We start from the raw sequence: 27,579 nt of genomic DNA, 5'->3' as shown, positions 1-27,579 counted from the left end.
CAAGAATTTAAAAGAAATGGTCAATATCTTTAAAAAAAAAGTTAAAAACGTGAAACACAATGACTCCTCGCAGGGTTAAAAGTGAAATTGAAAGTGTCCCCCCCCCCTCAGCCTGTGAAGTGGGCGTCTTTGTGGACTTTCTCAGTTTAGTCAGGGGGATAAACTCAACTGCCATCGTGGGGTTTTTTTGCAACTCCTATGAAAGGCTTTTCACAAAGTGGAAAATCTGATATCATTTTCTAGCCCACACAAACAAGTGTGACATTGTTGTTTGAGGTTTTACTCTGAAACAGACTACTGGCTCATCCTGACAGTATAGTTAACAAAGTGAACAACAAGCACAACATCAGCAGGTTAGCCTTACTGAACTATAATAGTCACATGCCATAAAGTATTTAAATGCCTCATCGTCATATTCTACATATCATACTTCTTTATCCAGACTCTGGTATCCCTCCACTCTGATATGATTGTGGTTTCTGGTTTATTCATTTTTTTTAAATCTAGTAATTTAATTTCGCTTCGTTTAATCTTCAGTAAACCCTCGGTTGCAGTTGAATGGCTAAAGATCGACTATCCAAAACTTTGATGCTTTCTTGTGAAGAGCTATTAATAATTCATATAATACCTAATCGTTGCAGTAGGCCATAAACAAGAAGATTAGCGCGCGCTCCCGTCGCTGTAAAGGGAGCGCGCTCGCGACATTTAAAGCTGTTGATCCCTTGCGTCACTACTACACGTTTGTCACGGGCGGGGAGTTGAGTTTACATTCGGGGCACGGAGTGAAAACACTAATAGCTACACACTCCAAACTGCCAAACACGCAAGCATTAGAGGGGAGCAGAAGAATGGCGTCTGTGAGTGTCGTGGGGCAGCAGCCGGGTCCGCACAGGCTGGACTCGGAACAGCAAATCCTGCTCCTCAAACTGTCCACCAGCAAGAAGAAAATCTCCCAGCCGAGGAAACTGAGCTGGGAAAGGATGCTGTTCACGAGAAGCTCGGGGAGCGGCGGGGAGTGCGGGTCAGTCACTACGAAGGAAGGAGCGCAAACTCATGCCTCGCCTCTCGGACCCGCCGGAGGAACGGCGATCGGAGGAAGGATGATGCCCTGCGAGGGATGCGGTGCCCCGGCCGCCCTTGATGCGCCACGTAGCCCGAACCAGGACGGAGAGGATGGCAACGACAGGGTCATCACGGGGACACGAGAAAGTCAAACCGGGCACATCATCAGTGCCTGCAACATCAGCTGTGACTCAAACCATAACACGGGAAGTCGGAGGGGGGGCTCGCTGAAGGACTCTCGGGTCGAGGCAAGCGGATCGGTTGCGAATAAACGTAAACTATCACTCCGGCACCGAGACGCGCCTCACGGGAGACGGAACTCTAGGAATGGAGACAGCGACCATCAGAGCATCTCCTCTCCTCAAGGAGAGACCGGCGGTCTGCCGCTGGAGCGGCTTACACAGGGCAGGACTGGAGTCGTGAAGCTGGCCCGAACCGAACCTCACCGCATGGAGGCCTGGTCCATCTTTCCTCAAGGGGTGGACCCGCGCGTGAGGACCGAAAGAGGCGAAGGACACCGTTTCAAAGCCAAGCCGGTGAAGCAGGACTGGTGTGACGCCTGTAGCCAACAGACCACTGCGCATGTACTCAAGTGTCAAAGTAAGTGTGGGAACTACAAAAGCACTTTAATGAATTATCATCCCATACTTGATTTCTCCTAATGGGGTGGTTTGGAACAGGCTGTATTTGTTCTTTTTAAAACTTAAAGTCCCTGTGTTGTTTCCGGTATAATATTGCGTTATAGGATAGAAAAGGGCATCCAGAGCAGGGTGCTAAACATTTCCATGCTGGTGCCCGCATGCAAAATATGGTGCGTGTGTTTTTGTGAGTGAGCCAGCATGACACGGAAAGGCATTTTCAATAGTTTTTCTCTATAGACACATAAACCAAAATCCTTTCACGGAAAGCCACTTATCTAGTCCTCCCAGCTTTGCCTTAGAGTTCTCACTCTGTTAAATGCAACCAAAGAAAGATTATAGAAGTCACAGTGCTGCAGAGGTTAAATGTTCTTTTTTTTTTTTTTACCACTGATTTCGGTTCAATTTACTTCAGCAAAACAGAATTTTCCATGAAAAAAAAAGGTTAGAAAAAGGCAGAGAAGCTGTCAAATACAGTAAGACAGACTCACTGCCCTTCACTGTACACGGACCGGTGCTTACCGTGCAGCGCAGTCTCCCCTGAAAGCCCACCCCGAGGCAGGAAAGTCCTGCCCTGATTTTACATTAGTCATTGTGCTTAAATGTCTCTCTGGGTTTCAAACTTGACGTACTGAGATTTGCTCACACTTTAATGACATCACTCCAGCTCTAAGACGGAGAAAGTTTGAGCAAAGCCAATTTGACCAAGCAGCAAGTGTCCGTGTTTAATCTAGCCATGTTGACGCACACACACACACACACACACACACACACACACACACAGAGAGACATGTTTTTGCCAGAAACACTAAGCTCAACCTGAAGAACCTCTGTGAGCTTCCCTGTGCACATAGTGTGCATTCAGGCTCTGTGTGTGTGTGTATACGTGTGCGTAAATGTGAGTTCATGAGCGCCTGCGGCTGCTGACTTGGCATCGTGTCAGCAGCACTGTCATGGGGAGGCTGGGGCTGCGGGGCAGTGTGGGATAAAGCAAACGAGGGAAGGACTGACGGTGAGGAAAGAAGTGAAGGAAGAAAGGGAAACAAAGCTGAAATGGGGGGAGCAAAAACCAAGTGGAAATGGAGCTGGGAGAGTAAAAGATGTGAGTAGCTGGAGCCCAAGGAAAAGTGGATGTTGTCTGGGTGATAGAAATCAGGAGAGACAAAGATCTGCGAGCAGCTTGCGAGGAAAAAGCCAGCGTGGGTGAGGGATGGAGGGAGAGAGCACAAGTTTGTCCAGCACTGCAGAGCTGTCTGATTTAGTGTGCTATCAGCAAGAGCTCACTGGAGCGAGAGCAAAGATTACTGAAGCACTATTCACACACATGCCCAGAGATACACACACACACACATAGTTTCTTTATAGCCTAAGAAGTTCGCTAAGTCTTTTCTTTGTTTTTTCCTTCAGCAGTCTCTTAATGGATCAAACTAATTAGCTGTGCTTTCCTGCCAGCAGCTGTGCTCTGGAGCAAACCTCATGATTCTTCCCCTCAAAGCATCAGAAGTGAGCGTGTTGTGTTCTCACAGAGGTCACCAGGCAGAGTTAAGCGTTTCAAGGTATTTTCTGAGAAAATAAGGCAACCAAAACTGCCTAAATAGAAACAGCAGACGTGCACCCGCAGTCGTCTTTCAACTATACACCCAGCAAATGACAGGGAAGTAGAGCCGGAGGCCTTGCAACCATAAACAACCATCATGCTGATTCTTTGTCTCGTCGCTTTGCTCTGTCTGCCTTTCACAATTTATCACCCTCCCTCAATCTGCGTTGGATTTGCTGCATGTAAGGCCTATAGGAACAGCTATTCAGGGCGTCCCCCTGGGACAGTTGCGGGTTTGCCCTGCAGAGGAATCTGTCCGTCTGACCTCAGCTCCCAGTGCTCTGTTGTTACAGAGTCCTCCGTTGGTTTTCATCTGTGTTTGTGTTTTTTGTTCTCCTCATATTTTCTCTTTATTACTCATCTTGGGACTTTGATCGAAGCCTCATGTGTGGTGCAGCTTTCCCACTCCACTGCACAGACATACAAGCCCTATGTCATGTCAGTCCATGACTGGTCATAACATAGTGAAATATTTTCAGCCCAGCTGACAGATGTAACAGTCTGTCAGCTTTGTGCTGGACAGATGTTATGCACTGGGAAATATATAGCACATAAACTGTATAACATATATAGAAGACAGATATTTCTAATGTAAGTCAACATGATACATAAAACAGCAAAGTAAAGTCAAGTTTACAGCAGATTTATAAATCTTTTTTTTAATACTTGGGTTGTTTCATTTTAATAGTCAATTAGCACTTTTTCTGTGTGTGATGTTGTTTGTTAGTTCTCTCTGTCTTTCTTGGCCTGGATTAATGCTGGAAATGGTTTGGAATGGTAGGGAGTCAGGGACGGGAATGACAACCTCCTTAATCCGATGCCATGAGCATCCCCAGCCAAGGATTATGCAATATCCCAGAAGTGCAGTTGTTGGGGATTACAGAGGGACAGAGTTAGATGTCAGATTAATATTTAATTAAAAGCTTTAGAGGACTCGTGCTGTTGTGGCATTACTGCTCTCTCTGACTGCGTTTGGCAGTCTCGTCTCGTCAGTCTTTGTTAAACAACCAGACGTAAATGGTTACCACTTTAACACCATGTTAGCACTGAGCTCCTGGGTTTAGCATCTAAGCAGCAGATGGACACTTGATGTGATCAAACCGCCAAGCTTAGTAGCAGACTGTACAGATTTGTTGACGTGTAATACGGTATCATGCATTTCTCTGAATGAACTGTTAAATGTCAGTTTCATACAGTTCCCATACATTCAGCCACATTACAGGATTTAACAAAGATTTAATTACTGGTTGTTTAGAAAATGTTGTTATCAAGATGCTCAACATCAAGCATTTGACCACCTGCACTTTGACAAATGTCTGTTGACATTGATGTCTGGAATTCAACTGCACTGACCACAACATCATCGTAGGCTTCTTTTTGGGCTTGGTTTGGGCCACCTGAAAAAAGCGAAACCTTGTAACACGGAGGGGCCAATTTGTCGGGTTTGCAGCAAAAAGTTGACGATCAAAGGTGCTGTGACCAATGCTAGTGACGTAAAACTAAAAGCGACATAAAATGATCTGAAAAGATGAATAAAGCATTGCCAACTAACATTTATTGATTGCGACCGTGCTGGCCTGAAAGGGAAAGCCGTAAATCGCACTTTGTATGACTGAACTGTATTTTTGAATTGGGTTGTGTGATGTACACAGCACTAACTACGGCTGAGTAGTCAGAACCTAAAAGCTTCTCAGAGGAATGAAACAACTCAAACCTATGAAAATTTTTATAGCCATTTGAGCAAATGCTTTATTTTGGATAGTTACACCATGTCACTAATGAATCGGAGAGTGCATTAGGATGGATCCACATAACATGTTTCTGCAGCCTGGTGCAGATAAGGCACTGACTTCTCCTAAAGACTTCATACAACCCCCAAAAATTGAATTATCCCCATTAATCAGAGTTTTAAATATTTTTTAGTTTCTTTAAAATGATCAATGGATCACTTAAGTATTTCATTTACAATAAGAAAAGTTTCTTCCTGGTCCTTTTGTCAACAATATAATTGACAGCAATCTAAACAAAAGATGGCTGCATATTATTATATCGTTTTATAGTGTAATATTACATTTGAGAGGCAGCATCAAGCACTGCTGTCACTGCTTGTCCAATGGCGTGATCGATTGTTAGATAGCTGTCACATAAGTGCATGTATGTAATGTTTTACAGTTTGTTCAAAGAGGCCAAATGTGCATGGATTATCCCTCTCCCTATCTTACAGTGCAGTCTGGTTTGTTGTCTGTGTATTTGTTCTTTGTGCCTGAGCTTCGTACCACAAGCTGAACGCATTGGATGTCATGGCCCCTCAAAACACAGCTTCACAACAAGACAAAGCTATCACAAGCTACTGCGTGTGTCTGAGCGACATGCATCTCTGACTCATGTGCTACGGATCGTCATGGTTACCCTCCTTTGTTTACACACCATGACATTCCTGATGTCTCTTTTGAGAATATGAAGTGTAATTTCCTTAAACCCCATCCCCTCCTGATCTTACCTCCTCCCCTGGTCTGCACAGTGCAGGCCTTGTCTTAGGAACCTTCACAGCCTTTTCACATCCACTCTACCAAAACCCTATTCACAGTGTAAGAGGAAAACCTGGGAGGCGGGTTGTGTTAAACGGCTCATAACCTTCATGTCCCAACATACTGCTGCTGCCGCTCCTGCCAGACCTGCAGTCAAACCAGAAATTGAAACATTTCTTCAGAGTTTGTATGTCTTAAGTTGAAATCAGTTACATGATACTTCTAATAAACCGTGTTTTACCATCATGCTGCCACAGTGAAGCTTGCAGAGATGTGGGGCATGCAGATAAAGGGTTTTGTTTTCTTCCTGAAAAGACCTGAATGTTTTAGTTCTCTTTCAAGTGCATCTGCGCTCCGCTGTTCGTATGACAGAACTGTGGGGATTTTCAGGCTGGCTATATTTAGGTCGCCCTTGGTGGATACTGATCAGAGGACTGCAGAGCCAGGGGTGGTCACAGCAGAAAGACACTCTTAAGGACATGTTACCATAGGATTGGGTAGTCTGGAGAGTTTAGGCTGGAGAGAATGACGTGAAATGATACCCCATCTATAAATCTGTGACAAGAGAAAAACAGGAACCTCAGAGAAAAAGAGAGAAAAGATTTCTGATGGCAATACTTGTGATTATGTCATATGCCCGTGAGTGAAACTGGTGAGCACATCCTGTGCCTCAAAACTCTTCGGTTCTAGAAGTAGGGCATGCGGAGATGTCCTTGTGGCGTTCCATCTCTTTATTTCACACTGCATATTCATAACCAACTTACTGCCCGTCATTTCATCCCACACACACGACCACAAACACCCACAGACATGAGCAATATATGCACTTCACACTGACAAGATATGTGACTGTTTGGGGGTAAAAGAGAACGGCTGACTCACCGACCCTCAGCCAAGCTGGGGAGTTTTACAGCGAGAAGACAGAGAAGGGGGAGAAGAGAGGAAGCAGCGTCACTAACCATCTCTGCAGTGCTCTGTGATGCTCTTTTGTGTAAAGATGCCCTCAGCTACTGAGGGGAAAAGTCAGCCATTGGTGGAGAAGAAAGAAGAAGAAAGTGTCCTGTTGCTGGTAAAAGAGGAGAGGAAGTAGCGGAGAAGCTAGGACACTGATTGTATTTGGGGGTGTCTGTCTCTTTAAGCTGGCTGGTTGTTACTGCAGAGTGTGTGGGTGCTGCAGTAGACAGAGAGAGGGAATGAGGGAGCAGTGGTAACAGAGAGACAGCGGGACGAGAGAGGAGCGAGTCGTACAGCAGAGATTCAGGTCTCATGTCTCCTTGCGGAGGTGTGAGGAGGACAGTTTAGGTGCAGATCAGAGGAGAAAAAGTGAGGAGAGTAGAAAGGTGAGCGTCGGAGAGTGTTGAGGAGAACAGGTGGAGGGGTGGCAGAGCGTGTGGAGAAGGGGCTGTTTATTCGGAGCGTGGCACCGGTGGCAGAGTGGCTACGCTGGGATGGCAGAGGGGGGCAGTGGGGGGGCTGGCGCTGGGGCAGTCCACAGAGGGACAGGGGAGGCCAGCGGCAGGACAGGAGGTCCAGCGAGGGTTACACGGTGCCTGCCGGATGGTACCACCATGCTCCATCCATGGCACAGGTAGCATCTCTCCATACCGGGCAAGAGGAGGCAAGGGAAGGTACAGGGGTGGGGGGAGGGTCAAGGGGAGTTGAAAGGGTGGGCAGATCGTTTCTCGGCCAGGTGTCACTGTGCCTGGAGGAGGTCAGGGGTGACTCGGAGGGAGAAGTCGGCAGCGCTTGTTTCGGGCATGTGTCACGGCGGCTGGGACGGCTGCTCAAGAGGCTGCCGAAGTCTCGCTCCTGGAGTGACAGCTTGCGAATCCTCCGTCGATCGTCCTCTAATGGATCTCTGCTTAACACCTCAGGTATGAAGATGCCAGTGGAATGTGAGCAAAACTGGAATTTAAAAACTGGAAATGTAAGCAAATGAAATACCAGTTGCAGGCGATTTAAAGTGGGGTCAGTACTTTAGGGGGAAAAAAGAAAGATGATGAGTGGACAGGTTAAGCTGGGTGGGCCTCAAAGGCCGGCTGTAGGCCAAAATATCTGTGTATTGTGTGCACCGGTCTGCCTATCTTTGAACTGCAATGCCCTCCATCCCTGTTAGTCATTGTCTCTGTCCCCTATTAGCTAATCCATCCCCCTCGCTTTTGTGTAAGAGCACAGAGTGTCTATTGGTGTAAGACTGTGTGATTTAACCACGAGGACAGAGGCTGCAGATTGATTGTAAATAGGAGAACAGTCTAGTAAACAGGTCAGATGAAAAACAGCAGCAGTTTTTTTCTTGCCTCAGAAAGACGTCTGTCACACATACAAATACAGAAAACATGTTCTCTCTTTTCAGAAAATCCTAGATAAGTGCATTAAGATATTGACTTTCTTATTTCTAGAAGAAACTTGAGATACGGGTGAGTCCTGCTCGAGGCTGCATGCCATCGATTTTTCCCATGTTTTCTCCAAATAAAGTGCTGGCTAATGCCTTTTTTTTTCAGATGGGGGATGAATACATAATGTAACATTAGCACAAAGTGTGGCTGGGGTGAAAAGAGGCAGGGAGCAAAGGGCTGGGTGATGCAGAGTCATTGATTCGTTCCCAAAGAGGGACTGACAGCTGAGTTTAAAAAAAGATGTGGCTCTGGCTCTTTTATGTGTGTGTCTGTGTGTGTATCCTCCTGTGTAAGTGTGATAAGACCCTGACCAAACATGACTCAGGGAGCACTTAATCAAAAACACCCCTCTCCACCTGAATGACGTCATGCTGCAGCCTTCAAAGCTTGAGAAACAGCCTCTCCAGTGCGGGCTGCTGCAGACAGATAATGGCTATTTTTAGATGGTGTTCCCTGTAAGGAAACCTAGTTAATCCTTTCAGAAGTAAACTGTCCCAAATTGGATTCCTTAGTCCAAATTATCTATCATATGCGCTAAGTAGTTGTGGATGACACCAGATGTGAAGGAATTCATCTTAGATGCTGCAAAAACTCAAAATGAAATAGCTTGCTGTCAGTAGTCAAGTTTGGTAGAGAGACGAATGTTGTGTAACAGGAGACAACCATTAACGTGCGTGTTTGTTTATTTCAATTGACAGTTCTTGTCACTAGGCCTGGACAATATTTCAGGGTTGCTGCATACAAAGTGTTACCAAAAATCTACCACCTCACCATCTTCACACACTAACATTAGCTAACCCTTTGTACTGGAGCACTCCTCAGCATGGGAAGGAAGTCGAAGGCTCTTAAGTGTGAGGAACTAATCCCAGTTATCTCATCAGCGTCGGGCTTAGAGACTGGCAATTCAAAGCGAAAGCCTGTGTAACACTTGAGGGACATGCAGTTTAAAACATGTGATATACCAATCAGAAAGAGGGATACTGCTGAAGCTGAACGATGCTGTTTCGGTGGCAAGGTGCAGCGGTTCTCTGGAGTGGTGCTCTGGTTTCCTCCCACAGTCTAAAGACATGCATGGTAAGCTAAGTGGTGACTCTAAATTGACTGCAGGTGTGAGTGGTTGTCTAGGATTGCCCTGTTACTGGTGATCAGTCCACTCTGTACATCACCGCTCACCACATGGCCGCTGGGATAGGCTGAAGCCCCTCGCAACTCTGAACAGTAGGACTAGAGAATGGGTGAATTGCATTATGGGAAGTGTAAAATCCAGTAATGGATTTTAGTTATAGCAATAAATCCTGTTTTCTGTGTATTAGATTTAGCTTTTAAACTTAAAGGGTTGTTTGGGTTTTACTGTGATTCATGTTTGTGCTGCTGATAATGAAGGTCCATCCTTGTACAAAAGACTTCACTCAAGCTCTGCTTTTGGGATGTCATCAGCAGCTTTTAGCCACATCTCATGGCCCACGTGTACTGATGGAATTTGCTTTTTATTTACATGTTAACAGATGGGAGCAGCATCATTCTGTCCCAACACAGATAAAAGCCATAAGATGTAAAAAAAAAAGACAGTGTCCACCTGAGCATTTTCCGATTTTTTTTTCCTCAGGGTATGAGATTCATCCACACTCAACCGAGACAGTTATGTGTTCCACATTTAGTATCTGTAATTGCATAATGCAGTTTGGGTGTATAATGGTCATCATAACTGAATCTTGTAGTCTTGAATGTCACAAATTTAGTTTAAGCTTCAAAATGCTTCATTGATTGTCTAATTAAGCCTAAAGTGTTCAGTGTTCATGCACATCCACTGCCATATTTTCATGAAGCCGAATGCATTGAGCATCCAGCTGTATTTATCTGCAGCTCTTTGAACAGAGTTAAGTATTTGAAAATGAATTAGAGTTCGAGTAGAGAAATGGAGCACAGTTCTTGTTTTTAGGGTTTTTTTTTGGAAGCATCTGTAGCTGCGCAGATGGAGAAGTTGATAGAGAGAGGAAGGCAGAGTCTGCTCATGCAAATGAACAATGTCAGTAGTGAATATGAAATGACTTTTTGCACAAATAGACACAGATGTCAAGGGGAAGAGGGTCAGATTTTATGCAGCTTTTGGATTAGACTTGTTCGGTCATGTCTGATGGGCCATCATAGGAAGTGATAATCGTGACATATGTGTGTGCAGCTGGGGGAGAAATGGACATGAAGCAAGATGTATGAAAATGGAACAGCTAGATATTTGAATTTCTAATGTGCTGAGAGATGTAGAACTGTGGGACAAGTAGCACGGTGTGTTTTTGTGTATAATCAACACACAGAGGGACATGAATAATTGCTATAAATCAACTGTGATGGGATCAGACTAGCTAAAGCCCCCCAAAGACCCCAAAGCTGCTTTTAAGTCTGTCTTAGACCTGCAGAGCTCATTTTAGCTTCATTAGAGACTGTGTTAATAACCTAACCCCGTACCCCCTCCATCCTCAACCAGACAGGGAGTAAATACAATATATGCCCCCCTACCGTCCCTCGCTTCTATCTGCTGCCATACAGACATCCTCCATGACCCGAGAGAGACACTGCTAATCTGTGTTTTTACCCTCCACTGTCTGTTCCACACCCACTGTCTCGCAGAAAAAAAAACAACAACCACCCACATCCCCTATCTTAAAATTCCCGTCTTAGTCCAATACACACAGAAACATCTCAGGTTACATTAGATGAACCTGAAGAGGGAAAATTCTTTCAGTTTGAGGGGTGTGGAGGGGAAAAGAATGATAAAACAAAGATTATTGAAGATAGAATTGAGAAACAATGTCCCAGAGAGCTCCATCTTTCCCGTCTTCCCATCGCAGCCGGTGTTATCGACCTGTGCAAGAGTGGAGGTTAACGCATCCGCCGCAAATAGATCTTTACATACTGTATATCTGAGCTCCCTCATCTCATCCACTGCACATATACTGGTTTCCAAAGCAATGTCTCTCTCCATCTCTTTCCCTGTGCATCATTTTCCTGGATCTCTTTGGCAAGGCAATATCAGTTAAAAAGCCAAAACAAGTCTGGTCATGCATTTCCTGCAATGGAGAAGCAGCCAAGACCGGTCTACCATGGGGACACCGAACACCGCAGTCCTCCTTCATGTTGAGACAACACACACAGACTTTAGACACTGAAGCTCTGCACATGAGGAGGCTGATGATTGTTTATGGCACAACTTCATTACAGTCTCTTGGTGTCCTGTACCTATTTTGCACTCTGTCATCAAAGTGCCTACATTTTAGAACAGCTTTATCCATCCAGGGGAACAGTTTGGTAAAATTATAGATGTATAGGAATTTCCTCGTAAAAGTAGCAGCAACACATGGACAGTAATAAGGGAGGAATAACGACAAGAATCCATCGTGATGCTTTTGAAAGAGCGAAAGAAGCTTTGCGGTCTGCTTGAGAAAAGAACAAGATTAATTTAAACCAACTGGCCCTTAATTCATAAATGCCTATAAAAGCAGAAACTGGGCAGGCCACAGTCCTCCTGAATAGGCCAGTTTGCTCTGACTGGTCATCTCCACTGGACTGCGCAGGTACCGCTCACCATTTCACATCAGCCCAGGGGTTTTGACTGAATTCAAAGTAATGGGGCAGGGACTCTTAAAAGCTAGGAATGTTTAACCTTTAATGACCTATATTCAGTTCATGTTGGTGCAAATACTGGCTGACATATTGCATGAGATATGTCACGTTGAAAACACTTAAACGTCAAATTCAGTTTCAAGAGGGTCCCACTGAGGACAAAAATAAGCAGTCTCCAGGGAAACTGAGTAGACTGCACAAAGAATAGTTTTCCTGCGTCGGTGCTGATTTTTAGAAACAAAGGCAAATGTGTGGAGTAAAAGGTTAGATTTGAATGATAATTCCTGTAAATGAGCCTGAACACAACACTACCTGAAACACCAGCAGAGGGGAATCTGTCTCAGTGTGTTTAAGTTGAAGGAACTTCTCCATTTGACAGTCTGTGTAATTGCGTACTTTCCACGGAACAGAAAAGGAAAACCCCAACGAGTTCCAACAAAACTGTGAAAGGAGGGGCTCTAAATTTCGTAATCAACCGTTAGCACTCACAAAAATAGACAAGAAACAACACAACTGACTCCATTCTTCTGTACTTTCTCTTTGACGGAACTTGTGTTAATGCCAGCATAACCCTGAGAAACCCCTCTGGGTCTCACACATGCGTCTTGCAGGAAGTACACCTGATGAATATAGCCACACTTGCAACATACGGACACACACACACACACACACCTTTAGTTACCTACAGTGAAGAGCCTGAATCATGTGAATTCTGTGAATTTCACATTTAACAGCTGATCTGGAGCCACCGAGAACAGAATCTATGCGGTGGATAACTTGTGTGAATATTTGGTCCAAAATGCTGAAATGTCATTTTCTGTGAGAGGCAGACATCTTATCAGTGTGGGAATAATGTGGATAAACCATGACTTGCTGACTGTGCCGTATCATGTAGGTGTGAACCTTGGAAAGGTTTCTGTGTTTGAAAGATGCTCCTTTGCAGCAGCATCTCTGAATCTTACGGCGACTTATCAATTGGATCCTTCTCATCGCCTAGTTCCACTGAACTGATTTTCTGCCTCAAGAGTGAATAGATGATAGAAATAAGAGAATAGATGTAAAGATGGCTAGATGTAGAGACAATGACAGAGTCTGTGATACTCAGTGAGAATGGATGGAGTAAATGAAGAAAGAACGTGGGACAGGAAAGGAGTTTCTCCTTTCCTTTGCCCTGTGTGCTTCCTTTCTTTTTGTCTCTCTGCTGTGACCTCTAAACTGTCATTAGAAGAGCAAGCCTTATCTGAACTCTTCCCTTTCCTCGACACATCCCATCCGTCGCCGAGGTGATGCGGCCCTTCCTTCTCCCTCTATCTCGTCCGACCGTTCTGTCGCACACACGTACTTAGATCTGTCCTCGCCTCTGTGCAGGGACCTCCAGAGAGCAAAGCATTCCGAATAGCAACTGCCCTATTTGCTCAACGAGTGCCCTGTTTCCGACTACCCGGTCCAGCTCCTTTACACTCCGCTATTTGACACGGCTTCAGTAAAGTGTGTTTCATTCCCAAGTTTCCTCTATTTTCATTAGAAATATGTGGATGACTTCCACATATTGCATTTTACTAATGCCTTTATGTAAGTAGAGCTCCTCTGTTCCAACAGTGGTCATCAAGCTGCTGTTACCATGGTGACAGTGCTGATGCTGAGTGTGAAAAACACAGTGGTGATATCTTAGCAGACAGAGTGGCAGAAAAAAAACAAAAACAGGCCGAGCTTATTTACTGTGTTAGGCACTGCTCACATCTCAGATATAAAACGGAGGAAAATTTTTTGTTCTTACCGGGATTTATTTTTTAAAAAGTAGCCTTTGTCATTTTTTTACACCCTACAGAAGCTTCCCTCCTTGACTACTCAGAGTTCCCCCTAAACAGCGTCTCTTCTTGTCAGTGCAGCTCTAAGATCTTGTCGCCGTCTAAAGGGGGAAGTGAGAGCTGAGGCTGTGTGTCTTAGTGGGAAAGCCTGTGCCCACAGTAAAGTCTGAGAGATACAAACAGGCAGAGGCTTACTTATTTGGAACTATTTGGACGTTTTTTGGGGAGTTTTGGAGGAAGTATCTCAATCTTTTTATTTCTAGCTCAGCAGCAGAGGACAGCTGGCCACATCAGGACAGCTGAACCGGCAACTTTTCCCTGGCCTTTAATGTGTGATCATTCCATTATGCCCTCATTAATGTATCTGCACTAGAAGGCTTCATCTTACATGGCAGCTGCACTTGCAAAATTGACATTTACACATCTCCAGCGGTTAAATTATGGTGCTTGATCAAATCAGGTATTTAAGCCTTGAAGTATTTGTCTTTGTTATCACAATTTTTAGCTTTGTTGTCTTGTTTGTGTCTTGCATAAATCTCTCTATAGACAATATATATAAAACAAGCTATGTTTTGCTTAGGTTTATAGATTATATGTGTGAGTATGGCTTTAGCCACTAGATGGAGCCATATTTCTGTAGGAGTCATTGAATCAGAATTGGGCTACCTTCTTTATGACTAACTCACACTTCTACAGGAGATTAATCGTTATTATACAGTCTTACTGGAAAAAAAACCCAGGAGTAACAGTCACTGCTGCTCAGTGATTGGTTCCATCCTACTGTTTGCTGTTATCTCTGATTGCTGTGTCTTTGTCTTCATCAGACTGCAGCTACACCTGTCACCTGGAGTGTGAGAGTCGGGTCCAACTTGACTGCAACCAGAGGGACAGAGAGCCAGAAGAAACCCAATCTCCCAGAAGCCACTGCTCCTCTACAGCTCCTCTGCACAAAGTGAGCACTTCTGAATAAATAGCATTTATTTAGAGGAAGTATGACTTTAGAAAAGGGTGTGGTGAACTACATGTCACTTTAGGGACACTGAGAAATAGCACTCACACTCTATAGATTGACCACCTTTTATGAGTGTGCTGTGTGTACATGTGTGACTCAGGATTGGGTAATAGCATCATCATCTCTCCATGCCTACACGTTTACATAACCATCATCAGATCACGCAACACGCTGTCCCTCCTTGACCGTTTACTTTTGAACTTATTGAAGCACTTGTTTGCTTTTTTTGGTCTCATAATGTTCTGAGGACAGACGATACGTCACATGTGCATCCGCCTGCATCTTCCTCCTCCCCTTCTCTTGCCTACACTCTTGCCACCCTCACCCCTGTTTTTCCTCCCCATCACCTCCTCACTTTATTGGCTTGTTTCATCCTGTAGGTGCTGGATCACAATGTCCTCACTTCCTCATGTCTTGTCAAACAAAGACAGACCAATTAGGTTACTCGCTGTTCTCTGATGGATCTCATGGCGTAGTTGGGTCACCTTAAGCTATTTCTTGTTCTATTCTCTCACAATAAGAGAGTCAAGAATCAAAAACCCGAAACGAGGGAGAATAGTTTTAGAAAGAATAGTTCATTAAGTTGACATTCAAATTCATAGCTTCAGCTTTTAATCAGCTTCCTGTTTTCTCTTACTGTACAGCCCACAATGATATACAGTAACAATACAGTGGTTCAGTAACATTCAGCCTTAGAATATTTCCTCACTCATTCTTTGCAAAGGCACCGAGTAGTATGCAAGAATCCAAAAGAGCGTGTCTGTTCCCACGCAGTGTTGTCCACACACTATAACCCATACACTGATACACATATCTTCTACAAGAGAAGGTTGGAGCCACGGAACAACACGAGCCTGGGGCCAAATGTTGGCAGTTACTCTATGCCCCAGGCCAGATTAGACTAAATTAGACCCCCGGCAGCGTGCCAGTAGTAGTGCTATCCTTGCAGAGAGCATGATGCTCCATGCTGCCCTGGAAGTATGAGAAAGGAGATAAATGGTGTGCGTTTCACCAAAAGTCTGTCCTGTTTGGTGCCTGACAGCAACTGCTTAACAGCAGCTCCTGCAGTTTACACAAACCATAGCTGCGTTGCTATGATTGTGAAGTTTATTTGATGATTGATGATCATACAAATACAGAATTTGATTTCGATTTGACAGTGTTTTCTGTACACAGTGGTTCAGAATGTTCATCAGCCTCATGAAGATGGAGGGCCAATCACTGGCGTCTGAGTATGGGAACAAATAGATAAAAAAAAAATCTTTCAGCCTTTTGTGCATTAGAAACAGAAATATACAGAGATTACATAGATAATGACACACATTTAAAGCCTGTCAGAGAAATATACTTGAAATTAGAGGCGTCATTAATCAACATAAGAAGTCACCACAGTAACAAAAAACAAAATCAGAACCAGCTCAAAAGGTTATTTATTATACAATGTTTTTACAATGTTTACAACATCATTTTCATGCAATATTCAACTGTAAACTGTGTGTTCACTATGTGCCTAAAGTGTTTATTGTTTCATGTAAATGTATTACAGCTGGCTGTAAATGAAACGGCCCACATGCCGATGATAACGATACTCTGAAATGCAGTTGGCTGAATTTTGGAACTGGAGTATCTCAAGATAAACGCTTGGATGTTTCATGACTTACATTATTTACTCATAGAGAAATACAGCATGGACAAAATGGTGTGAGACTTAGCTTAATTAAGATGTTTTCTTTTCTCAGACGAATGGAAATGATTCGAACAGATATTACAAACTCATTGTAGTTGGCTAAACGTTTGCAAAGGGGCGATGATGTAATAATTAAGGCTGAAACACGTGCTCTTTTTTTTTTCAATAACTCACAACTACTGAAAAACATTAACATACAATCATTAAACACTTCTCAAGCTCTGTGTAGCTGAAGATGATTGGTTTACAGAAAGCACTACAGCAGTACTGCAAACCAGGGGAAAGATTACAGTTTATTTCCCGCAGTCCCCTTTCTCGGTTTTATGGCTGCAGCTGTGTGTGAGGTTGTGGTTTTCCCATCTATTGTTAGTAAGTGTGTGCCTCAGCAAAAATTGATCCCCTTTTCACCCCAACACGCATCCACGGTGCTGCAGTCGTGCACACATTCAGCACACTGACCGGGGTTTATTGACTTGGAGCAAAAGGAGCGTTTGTTTAGTATGCATGTCTTTGTGTGTGTGTGTGTGTGTGTGTGTGTGTGCATCCCTGCTTGCTGTCTTCCCCCACAGTGATTAAATTGATAGAGGCAAGGATCGGAGCAGCAAGTCATCACTCTTGAATTGACTCAAACCTGACAGACATCCTATAAAAGGGGGTAACAATGTCTCTGCATGCCACAGCACTCCCATAACACGTAAAACCGAGCAGATTTGAAAATCATATTACAGAAAGAGTGCGTGCAGACAGAGGCATGTGTGCAATCAATATCACAGCTGACAGGGGCATTAGCAGGTTTTTGACAAGGTGGGTCACTGCCAGAGCATGCGGTCAGTGTAAGGTTAGAGGTCAGTGTAATCTCTTTTCTTGAGGTAGCCATTTATTATTTTCTTAATCTCACTTTAAGCAACATAAACTCACTGCTTCAGCATCAAATCTGCAGTGGTTGTGCAGATGAATTCATATTCTCCATCGAACCCTGACTGGTTTGGGCGCTGACAGTTTAGCCGTTATTATGGATTGATCCGACATAAAAGCCCCATTTATGGTGCCTCTGCTGGTTTCTAGTCAACCGTCGCCTGCTGCAGCAGAATGTCAGCAGAGCAGCCATCTTTCTCAGACCCGCTGCCGCTTCCTGTCTCTGCTGCTTTGACGTGTGCAACTCAAAAGCTGAGAGGCCACATATCTCTCTCTCTCATCAGCATTTCTCTTTCTGTTTACCCATGCCTCTCCCTCTGTCTTGCTTTCGTCTTCTGTGAGAGGAAGTGGCCATGCTCTGCAGGGTGCAGTCACTTGCAGGAAGGGAGAGAGAGAGAGAGAGAGAGAGAGAGAGAGAGAGAGAGAGAGAGAGAGAGAGAGAGAGAGAGAGAGTAGAGGGAGAAGGAGGTAGCTACTGATAACGCACTCAACCCCAGATGGTTGAGCGAGGCTGCGAGAGACTGAGGGAGTAACGACAGGCAGGGAGGAGAGGAGAGTGGGAAAGAGAGAAGCTAGAGTGGGAGGTATTAGTCTCTGATGATATTGCCAAAACAACGGACAGAAGAGGAGAACGTCTTGCGCTGCCACAAAGATATCTTCTGCTGCGGCTCACTCCTGACTCCAGCCACGGATGGATGCCTACACAAATAAACGCCGGCATAACTGAGCTGCTTCTGCAACTAGGAGGAGAACTGAGCTGTCATTCGTTCCTTCGCAGCGACACTGAGCTGGACCAAAGCAGGATGTGGTATTGCGTGCAAGCCTTTATTAGTTTGTGGGTATAGCAGGTGCTCTCAGGTGAGCAGAGTTAACTTGAAACCAAGCTGTAAACTGACTCCTTGACACCACTGGGTGCCTATATATGTGTGTGGAAAGGAGTCCCAAACTTTGTGTGAATGCGTGCAGGTCGATATGTTTAGCTGCAAATGGCCAGGTACTATATAGCCTGTTTGTGACACCAGCATCAGAGCATTCTCACACACACCCGCCAGGAGGAAGTGACACGTCTGTGCTCACTCTCATATTTCCTGGTCCCCTCTCCGGTGGCACTCAAAGTGCCGAATCTGAGCCGAGTTCACCTGTTTAGCCCTCGCAGGTGGGTTTGAACTCCCTGGATGCAACAGCAGAGGAGCGCTGACTTCTTCTGGATGAGCAAAGGACAGTTCGATACGTGTGGACTCTGATTGTGGCCGAGTGTCACTTCAGACCTGCATTTCGAGACAATCCAACACTTCCTCAAGCTGTCAACGTGCTGCTCTGGTGCAAGAAGCTTTCCTTGTAGGCCTCTCCATGACTGTCAACACAGTGCTGACTCCCTCCATGACCAGCAGTAACAGCATGAGCAGCGGGTACTGCAGCCTGGATGACGAGAGTGAGGAATTCACTTTCTTCACTGCCAAGACCTCGTTTTTCCAGAAGGCCAAGCACGCAGCGAAGGTACAGAATCTGTATGACACTCACTCTGATGGATGCAATTGTAATATCTGGAAATGCTTAAATGAATAAGAAGGTTGGCGTCTCAGTGGTGCTGAGAAACAAGCTGCCATTTATAAGAAGAAAAAAAAACGTACTTCAAAAGCAGAAGTCATGGGAGGAAGTGGTGCTGTTGTTTAAGCAGGCCTCGAGGTGTGTGTGTGTGTGTGAACTTATGCGAGTGTGTAAGAGGGGTTTACTATCACACATCTGCATTGAGTAAAACTGATCTGTCGGCTTTCTCATCAAGCTTGATGCCTCAGGCAGCTCATTTGTCAAGTGAACGGCTGGTAAAAGAGTCAGTGAGACGCACAACTATGTGCAGAGTGAGGACCTGCTGCTGTGTGGTCTCATTTCCCATCTCCTAAACAGCGCTTAGAGAGATAACGTGTTTGCTTCGTTTCAGCACAGACGTTAATGATCTAAACCGGCAGACTCCATAATGGCTTCCTCTCTACAGTGAGTGGGAGAGGTTTCTGTAGAAACAAGCTGATACTTTTACATTAGAGCGGGTGTGTGAGCGCATGCCTGCCTGCGTGCGCGGTGGCAACTATTACCGCTACTTTGTAGTTACCATAGCAACTCATGGGTTTGTTGGCACTTCCTGAGATTTTGCTATGCTCTGCTCTGCATTCAGTCGCTTCACACATCATTTTGTAATGAACCATTAGCATCACATACACATCCCTGCTTGCCCTCCGGAGTGGTGTTTAGTTTTTGTTGGGATTTAATACTCAGCGGGTGGTTTTTAAGTCAGAAAACACAGAAAGGGTCAACATAATTAGAAAGTGCACATGGATAGTTGCGTGTAAATGTATATTTGTATCTCAGGTCTCCTCTCGCTGTCCTCGTCCTGCACTCCCTTTGGTGTCTTGACTTGGAGAGGGTATAATCTCTGAATAATTGACCAGCTGTGTTGTCAGCATGAGGAGTTAGGGAGGCTGCCATGTTGACTCAGAAGGGTATTGAGGTTAGTTTGTCTGTCTGGAAGCTGGCATGGAGGCTTATTACCCTGGCACCATAGAGCCAAGAGAGAACTGTGTGAAATCTAATATTACACTATTGTTAGCTGGGGAACATGGAAGGGAATGGCTGTACATCATCAGCAGGAAGTGGATCGTGTTCCCTGGCGCTAAAAAGCAGCCCTGTTTGAATATGGAAAAAAAGAATGCAAAGATCCATGTGCTGTCCCATGAACGGACACGTCGTCAGAGGTTTGTCTGTGTTAGGTATGTGTCACTGGGTTGTTAAAGCGTCCACCATGGACGTGTGCTGAAATACACAAAGATACATGCATTGAATCAGTGGAGTTCTTTTCTTTATGAATTATTTCCAGCGCTGAGCCTTTTGCTCCAGATTAGCCAGCCAGCTTTAATGCACGTGTGCGCGTGCAACGCTTCTGTGTCCTCACTTCCTAACAACAGGGAGTGTCCATTTTCTCCAGTCTAATGCAAATATATTTACATGTATAGTTACATCTCTGCCAGCTATAAAATGCATGCTCGCATGCATGTGTCAGCTGTGCTTGATGCTGGTGCTGAAGAAGTGTGTTGGCGGGTGGTTAATGTATGTTGCAGAGACCTAGTTGACCAAAAAAGCAAGTTGTTACCACATAAAACATACAATATTAGGTTAACACATGGCTAGGGCTGCTACAATGTGCATTTAATCAGGTCATTCTAATTACTTGATATAATTGTTGTCATGGTTGCATATTGGTCATAATCATCTTGGTGAAACAGACAGAGATTTGACCATTTGATAGAGTTGATGCCCTTTTAATGACATTATCTCATGCCCTCTGCTGTGGGCACGTCAAATCTGCCTTGTGCTGTTTTTTGTTGAGATTGCTTTTAGTCACGTCCCTGTATTCATTTCCAATTAATATCTGTTCTTCCTTGTTATGGTTAGGTGAGTGAATAGAGAAAGACTAATCGTAATAATTTGTACGACAAAAGAAATTGTCTACTATGATGTTATAATTCTGACAGCCCTAAATTACAAAGAGGTTAGACCTAGGTTGAAGACAGAGCCATAGAAGCAGATTTAAGACTGGAAAGATCTCTTTACTTTACTCTTTACTCATCCGAAAGGCTGAAACTTATTCAAGAGCCAGAAAGTCCATTTACCTCCTGTGAGAATCTACATAAACGAAGTTAGAGTAAGTTTGCAGAAAATGAACATGAGTAACTGTAACGTCCTCTGAAATAACAGAAAGAAGCCTGTGACTGTTTGTCTGGTCACACACGCGTGCATGTGCGCATGCACTGCTGGCAGTGATGGCACACAGCCCTGTCAGAGCTGTGAAACAGAATCCGCATGTGTGTTCTTGACAGCGCCTCTCCTCTTCAACACTTAAGCCAGCAAAGGTGTAGCACCTGTGGGGAAAAAGGATCATCTCCTTCCTTAGTCGCACTCAGACAAATACTGTATGTTCGCACACGCACGGCGTAGTCTGACCGACAAAATCAACGGTGAACAAAAATGTGGTCAGATTATACAAAGGGACATGTTGTAGAACATGATTTAGCCGTGAGTGCTTTGCGGTGACATCTCAAGCAGTCATATGACCTCTGATGTCCAATCTCATCAGAGTGAGCACAGGCACTCTTGTCACCCTGAGGATTGTGTGTGCATTTGCATGGCATACAAAAGCAAATCTAGGTTTGCGTGATGCTTACATAACAGTCAGTGGCATCTTACATTTCTCAGCTACTTCAGAAATAGCCACCAGCCTGAGCTTCAGTGGTTCAGTGTACCGTTAATTAGCATTCAGTGAAGGACACACTCTGTGCATCACCTGTCTCATGAGGGATGTTGGAGCTACATGCCTCCCACTGTGAGTGGGTGGTGAAAACGGAGTGATGCTCCAACTTGAAAGTGACAAGAGATGATCTCAATACTACAAAAAAAGGGGGAACTTTTAAAGGTTAAAATGAAAAAAATTAACCTTTTTTAAAGGTTAAAAAGCGGATTATTTGGTACAAACGATTGAAAACGTCGATGAGATCATCAAATGTTAAATATGCTTAACCTACTCCATGGTAAGATTGTATGGGTACTTAAAATGATAGGAGATAGATTCAGACTGACAAATGACTGCTTAAAGGACAGGTTCTATTTCCCATGCCTTCACACGCAGTTGCTTAAAGTGCTAACTGCTTTCCGTCCCCACTGTACATTTAGTTTCACATCACTCTGCTGCTGTGGCCTCGCGGTCGTTTGCTCCACCATGACCTGATCCAGCCAGGACTTTGTGGGCTCCCAGGGCCAAAAGCTTCACCATTGTCAAACTCTATTGTTGTTCAATCACTCTCACTGGTATGCAGAAAGGGAGGGAAGGGCACTGCCTCCGATACATTTAGAAACTCGCACACAAACGCAGGAATTCCTGCAAGGTTCTTTTCATTTTGTTGCTTTTGACTGGGAGGAATTCATGAAACAAGTTGACTCCTACATACCCCTCAGATTCTTTTCCTAACCCTGGATTACACAACGCTCGCTTAACATTGCTCCAGCACAATTTAAGGATCTTTATTTATTTCTATGCATGTGAATAGGTCAGTAAACTCGCTGGTTATGGGTCTTGAAGCATAGAGAACAGAGGGTTGTGATCTCTGATGTAACAGATACACAGAAAGGATTTTATCTTGCAGAACCTTTTTTCTGTTTTTCTTTTAGCGTTTTACTTAAGCTAATTGATTGGGCCTTTAATTGCTCCCTGAGGAGTGCCTAATTGTGAGTAGCCAAATTCACACACCTCATACTCTCTGTTTTCTAGCCAATCGTGGACAAATTTTTCCAAGCAACAGTTGGTAATCAGCCTTTTAATTTGATTTGTTCTGATGTTGTCAGCCAGGACTGACTTATGTTCTGTATGTGTTGGTTGTCACCATGAGGATGCCTCAGTTTCTGCATGTAAACACACACACATTCTCCCTGCATGTATTGAAAGAAATAGTGACCTCATCGCACACGCTGAGGACTTCCCTTCAGTCAAAGATTCCTGCCCCACATTAGCTCTTCTTCTCACACTCTCCCTCTACACCAGAAAGTGCACACAAACTGTTGATGAAGGGGGGGGGGGGAGACTATTGTGAGATAGAGGATGCATCCCACTGTACTAAAAATAACCTAGTCAAACTCTGTGTTGCTAAGGCTGGCTCAGCAGCCGCGCTTTCATCATTCCTCACCACTTACTTGCCTCTTTCACTGCCTCCCCCTCCTCCTCCTTCCGTCATGGTTTCTTCCCTCTCTGTGTCAGAAAAATGAATGAGAGGGAGGCAAAGCTGTCAATATTCTCAGGCTGTGATGCTGAACGTGTGATTAGCTCCATTCACAACATTTCTTGACTCCCAGTGTAAGAACACTGAGGAAGGAGAGGTGTTTTGGTGAGTATGAGCATCCCCATCGGCCACAGTCAAAGATTTCTATCAAGCAGTGTCAAAGATGGAGGACAGGAGAGTTTAGAGATCCCCCGTATATAGCTTTATTATTAACAATCACAGTATGACAGCACGTATTCCTGCAAGTCCTTCGGTCCAGTTTCTCAAAGGGATGCAGGCACCTCTGATTCTGGTGCGTCTCTTTATAAACTTGAGAAAAGACAAATTATTTGATTTATTCAGGACAGGGTCAAGTGGCACCATCTGCTGGTTAAAACACTTGTATTACTCATGCCAACACATGTACTTATGTTTTGTTTTTGTTTTTTTTTTCTTTTCAGCAGAGTGAGACAAAGGAACAAGAGGAGAGAGGAACTAAAGAACTGTCAGAGGAAGATGTGCAGACCAGGATACAAGAGTATAATGCTCAAGTCTCTGAAAATGGCATGAAACTGGTGAGTATAGACACACATACACTCTAAATCAGGCACACTAACAATTACAGACGCATAACTGATCAAAAAAAGCTTTATATACTTCTATATGTTGCTTTTTATGAAATGAAACAGTACTACCTTTGTATTTATGTGATTTATTGATTTTATATAATATATCGGTAAATTAATTTTGTTAGAAAAGTGGCAAAGAGACTAAATTGTATCGAGTTGGTTTTAATTAAAACACAACAACAAAATAGAAAACACATTTTACAAAATAGACAAAAGGAAAATGCAAAACCGAAAGGGCTACTAAGTTAAAAGCACGGCCTTTTAGTCGAAGCAACAGAAAAGAGAACACAAAACAATGTTTAATACATGTTTTTTCCCATTTTGTTGTTGTTGTTTTTTTTATTAATTATTAGCATCTTGGTTTTGTAGATTAAATGTTCCTTAAATGTTTTGCAGCTCAGGGCCACTGTTACAGTTTGATAAGAAGATCAGTGCCACTTCCAAGACTCATATTTACTTTGAATATATAAAGTTTTTCCCAGGAGCCACATAGCTTAGCGTAGCCTGAAGATACGATACAGAGTTGAATTCCCCATTTTGCTCTTTGGCTTTTCACAAATTGTACAAACAGGATGCAACATGTTGGTGAAAGAGCTTTCCCTGCGTGGTTTTGTTACATTACAGAAGTGTCACTTAATGTCTGTAGAGATATACATGAGATACAAGCAGTAAGAAGTAAGGTTTTTAAAAGTTCAAAAATATGGCAGAACGTAAAGGAGACGATTCTGGATTTTTTTGGACACACATACACACACACACACACACACACACACACACATAGTTCTTCTTTCCTGCTGTGTAAACATAATCATACAGAACTCTCCATCTTCTCTTGTGTGCATCAGGCTGCAGACGGATCTTACACAGGTTTCATTAAGGTCCATCTGCGGCTCAGTCGACCGGTGACGGTCCCTGTTCTGGAGGCGGCAGGCTCAGAGGGAGTGTCCAGGCTGACGGGCAGCCGGCGGGCATCAGAGGACAAGGACGATACGGACAGTGGCTGTGCTGAAAAGAGAACCTCCTTCTACTTGCCAAGTGACTGTGTGAAACAGCTCCACATCAGCTCTCTGACCACCACCAAAGAGGTCATTCAGGGCTTGCTGAAGAAGTTCATGGTGTTGGACAATCCCCGCAAGTTTGCCTTGTACAGGCAGACTCACCGCGACGGGCAGGGTGAGGAAAAGACAGCCAGGCACCGGAAGGCACGTTTTACAAGACGCATTTCTAACAGTTGACTTTTTTTTTTTTCTGTGTGCAGACCTGTTCCAGAAGCTTCCTCTGTCTGAACGTCCCCTTCTCCTGAGGTTGATTGCAGGTCCGGATGCAGAGCGGCTCAGTTTTGTCCTTAAGGAAAATGAGACTGGAGAGGTTGAGGTGAGAGAGCACAGATAGTCCAGACACTGTTTGAATAGACATTCATAGAACGAATAGAAAATAAATATGTCTCTTTTGTTTGTTTTTTTACTGTTAATCCCACAGTGGCATGCATTCTCTGTCCCTGAGCTTCAAAACTTCCTGGTCATCTTGGAGAAAGAGGAGACGGAGCGCGTGCGGGCAGTGGAGCACAAATACTGTACCTACCGACAGAAACTAGAGCAGGCCCTTAAGAAACATGACCCCTGATGCCTCACCTGTTACATATGTCTGCAACCCAGGGTGAGACTGACCCTTTGAACACTGACCAACCCCCCACAAGGCCCTGTGATCTATTCAGAGAGGGAAACCCGGAGCTGAACTTGCCTTCGGGCTCCGCACCAACATGCATACACAGACAAATCACACATAGATGCTTATCCTTTTCTCAGGACTTACACGAGCCCCCTAACACGCATACATACGTTTATCTGCTCCCCGAGGAGAGGATATGGATAAACTGTGTTTTCATTGCCAAGGACACACACAGGAAGATCTGGACTCTAAGTCCAACTTGAGAGCTCATTTGGGACTGATATGAATCAGTGGCATTTTTAAAGAATCCCTCTTCTTCTGCTACTTCTGCTGCTGCTGCTGCTATTGCAAGTGTTACTTATGCATGAGTCTGTCTCAGCTCATCTGACCTGCACATAGAGTTAGGACTAAAAAAGAAGGCATGATTACTTTTTTTTTTTTCTGCATCTCGCTGGGATGGAAGGACAAGCGTACTGCGCCCAACCCTTTTGGAAACAAAGAATTTGTTACGATTGCATATATTATTTTTGTTGCTGGATATGTGGAATTGTAAGAGAAGTGCATAAGGTCGAGAAGCAGGGGGTAAAGTGTGCTTTCATAGAGCAAGAAGGGGTGGAGGCATAAGAAAAAAGAGATCCATTCTCTTGATTTCTCTCAGGGAGCATGTGCTGAGCAAAGAGAAAACCCAAAGGAGGAAGCATCGCCCTCCCCTAACATACACAAACCTATTTTAGCACATGCTTATCTATTATTATTTTGCCACTTAAAGCTTCTTTTTGTGAAAAGACCTGAAAAGATGAAGATGCTACCCGAAATATCTTCATTCACACCCAGTTAGATTCACTCTCTCCTTTCTCCTCCATTACACACTGTTCTGACTTGTTCGCAGATGATAACTTTGAGATCATTCCCCCTTTTCCCAGCCTAAATCCCGATCCAACCGACCTTGCATGAACTCCGCCTGCAGGTGAAGCTGAGAGAGGCGGCCCACGTCCCTTTACCGATACACTTCATGAACGTTGTTACTGTGTTCGGGTTGTATTTGAATGTGAAAAGACTTTTACACCAAAGCTTAGGGGGAAAAATCTACTGAGTGGATTAAAAATGGGCCGGAGACAATTGGAAGGTTATTGAATCAAAGGTGGTGTATGTAAAAATCCAACCAGCTTCTGTTTTGCACTTATAGATGCAGGTCAACGAGTGGCCCACAACTCTGGGGCTTGGCATGCATTTATGTTTTTCTTTGGTCTCTCTGCCTTCCACCCCCTTACAGAAAATAAGAAAAGAAACAAAAATCTATGAAATATGATACTGGCTATGATGTACCAATGATGTGTTTGCAATGCATATGAATTATGTAGACACTGGAAAAAAAAAGAGTGACAAGGTTTAACTTTGTTGTTATTGTGAATATTAATATTTTTTGTATATTCCTACCGGTTGGCATGTGTGTCTGTGTGCGTGTGTGCGTGTGTGTGTGTGTGTGACCATCTAGGGAAGTGACGATAATGTGAGGAAAAGCTTTGAAATGAGTGTGTGCGTGTTTCATCAGCGCCGCCTCACTGAGTATTAAGAGTATGGTTTTAGTTTTGGAAAAATAAAAAAGAATTTGGCATCCAGATCCATCATCAAAGTATTTTATCCAAAATCTCTGGCAAACGTCAACATTTCTCCACTTATTCTCTTGAAATACTAACAAATGGGGGCTGTTAATCATGAATACATGCTTTTCTGTCAACCCAAACCTGTGTTTTCACCACCCCTCCCCAAAGCTGTACCTGCTGGCAGTGCCTTTTGTTTCACGTGTCCCTGTGTATCTACGTATGGTGTGTTTCGGCACACTCAGGTGCCTGAGTACATGTACGGGGGCTTTTTTGCATGTGTGCTAATCTTTGTTTCTTGGGGCGGTGCTGTATGTGTGTGTGTCGTGTTCTCAAAACGCTCGTTTGTTTCCAATGACTCCTCTGTGGGCGTGTGCGATTGTGTGTGTGTGTGTGTGTCTTATTTATTTCATGGTCCACAACCATCCCTGTGATGTCACGTCAAGGATGCTGAGACTTTTTGTTGCTTTTTTGGGAGGGGGCATTTATCTTGTTTTATTTGAGGAAGTGTGTATAAATATATGAGTAGATCTGTACAGAATATTCAAATAAAAATAAGGGCATATACCCTTTATTGAGATGTTCTAATTTCTTTGTGTTTTTCTGCTAAAACGGCGCTGTA

At 44.1% G+C, this 27,579-nt stretch overlaps 1 protein-coding gene across 3 annotated transcripts; it reads left to right on the top strand.

Moving 5' to 3' along the window:
* The first annotated feature begins 727 nt into the window (after positions 1–727).
* rassf5 (Ras association domain family member 5) lies at positions 728–27,541 on the top strand. Of its 3 annotated transcripts, XM_072382443.1 has the most exons (6): positions 728–1,662; positions 14,472–14,599; positions 23,521–23,634; positions 24,534–24,861; positions 24,947–25,062; positions 25,168–27,541. In XM_072382443.1, exons 1-6 carry the CDS (start codon positions 849–851, stop codon positions 25,309–25,311), a joined length of 1,644 nt encoding a protein of 547 aa, XP_072238544.1. In that variant the 5' UTR covers positions 728–848; the 3' UTR covers positions 25,312–27,541. The 3 variants fall into 3 exon arrangements, with proteins under 3 accessions (XP_072238544.1, XP_072238546.1, XP_072238545.1); XM_072382445.1 differs by lacking the exons at positions 728–1,662; positions 14,472–14,599 and adding an exon at positions 17,727–18,758 and having other exon boundaries at positions 23,524–23,634; XM_072382444.1 differs by lacking the exons at positions 728–1,662; positions 14,472–14,599 and adding an exon at positions 17,727–18,758.
* The last annotated feature ends 38 nt before the right edge of the window (positions 27,542–27,579 follow it).

This window comes from Leuresthes tenuis, unplaced genomic scaffold, assembly GCF_036924035.1.
Source record: "Leuresthes tenuis unplaced genomic scaffold, fLeuTen1.0.hap1 SCAF_3, whole genome shotgun sequence".
In the NCBI taxonomy this organism is placed as follows: domain Eukaryota; kingdom Metazoa; phylum Chordata; class Actinopteri; order Atheriniformes; family Atherinopsidae; genus Leuresthes; species Leuresthes tenuis.
This window is presented reverse-complemented; position numbering and strand designations above follow the sequence as displayed.

Coding starts and splice junctions, on each gene's coding strand:
- rassf5 (XM_072382443.1), top strand. CDS start 849: ATGGCGTCTGTGAGTGTCGTGGGGCAGCAGCCGGGTCCGCACAGGCTG. Junction 23,635..24,533: donor CTGAAAATGGCATGAAACTG/GTGAGTATAGAC, acceptor TGTGTGCATCAG/GCTGCAGACGGATCTTACAC. Junction 24,862..24,946: donor GACTCACCGCGACGGGCAGG/GTGAGGAAAAGA, acceptor TTCTGTGTGCAG/ACCTGTTCCAGAAGCTTCCT.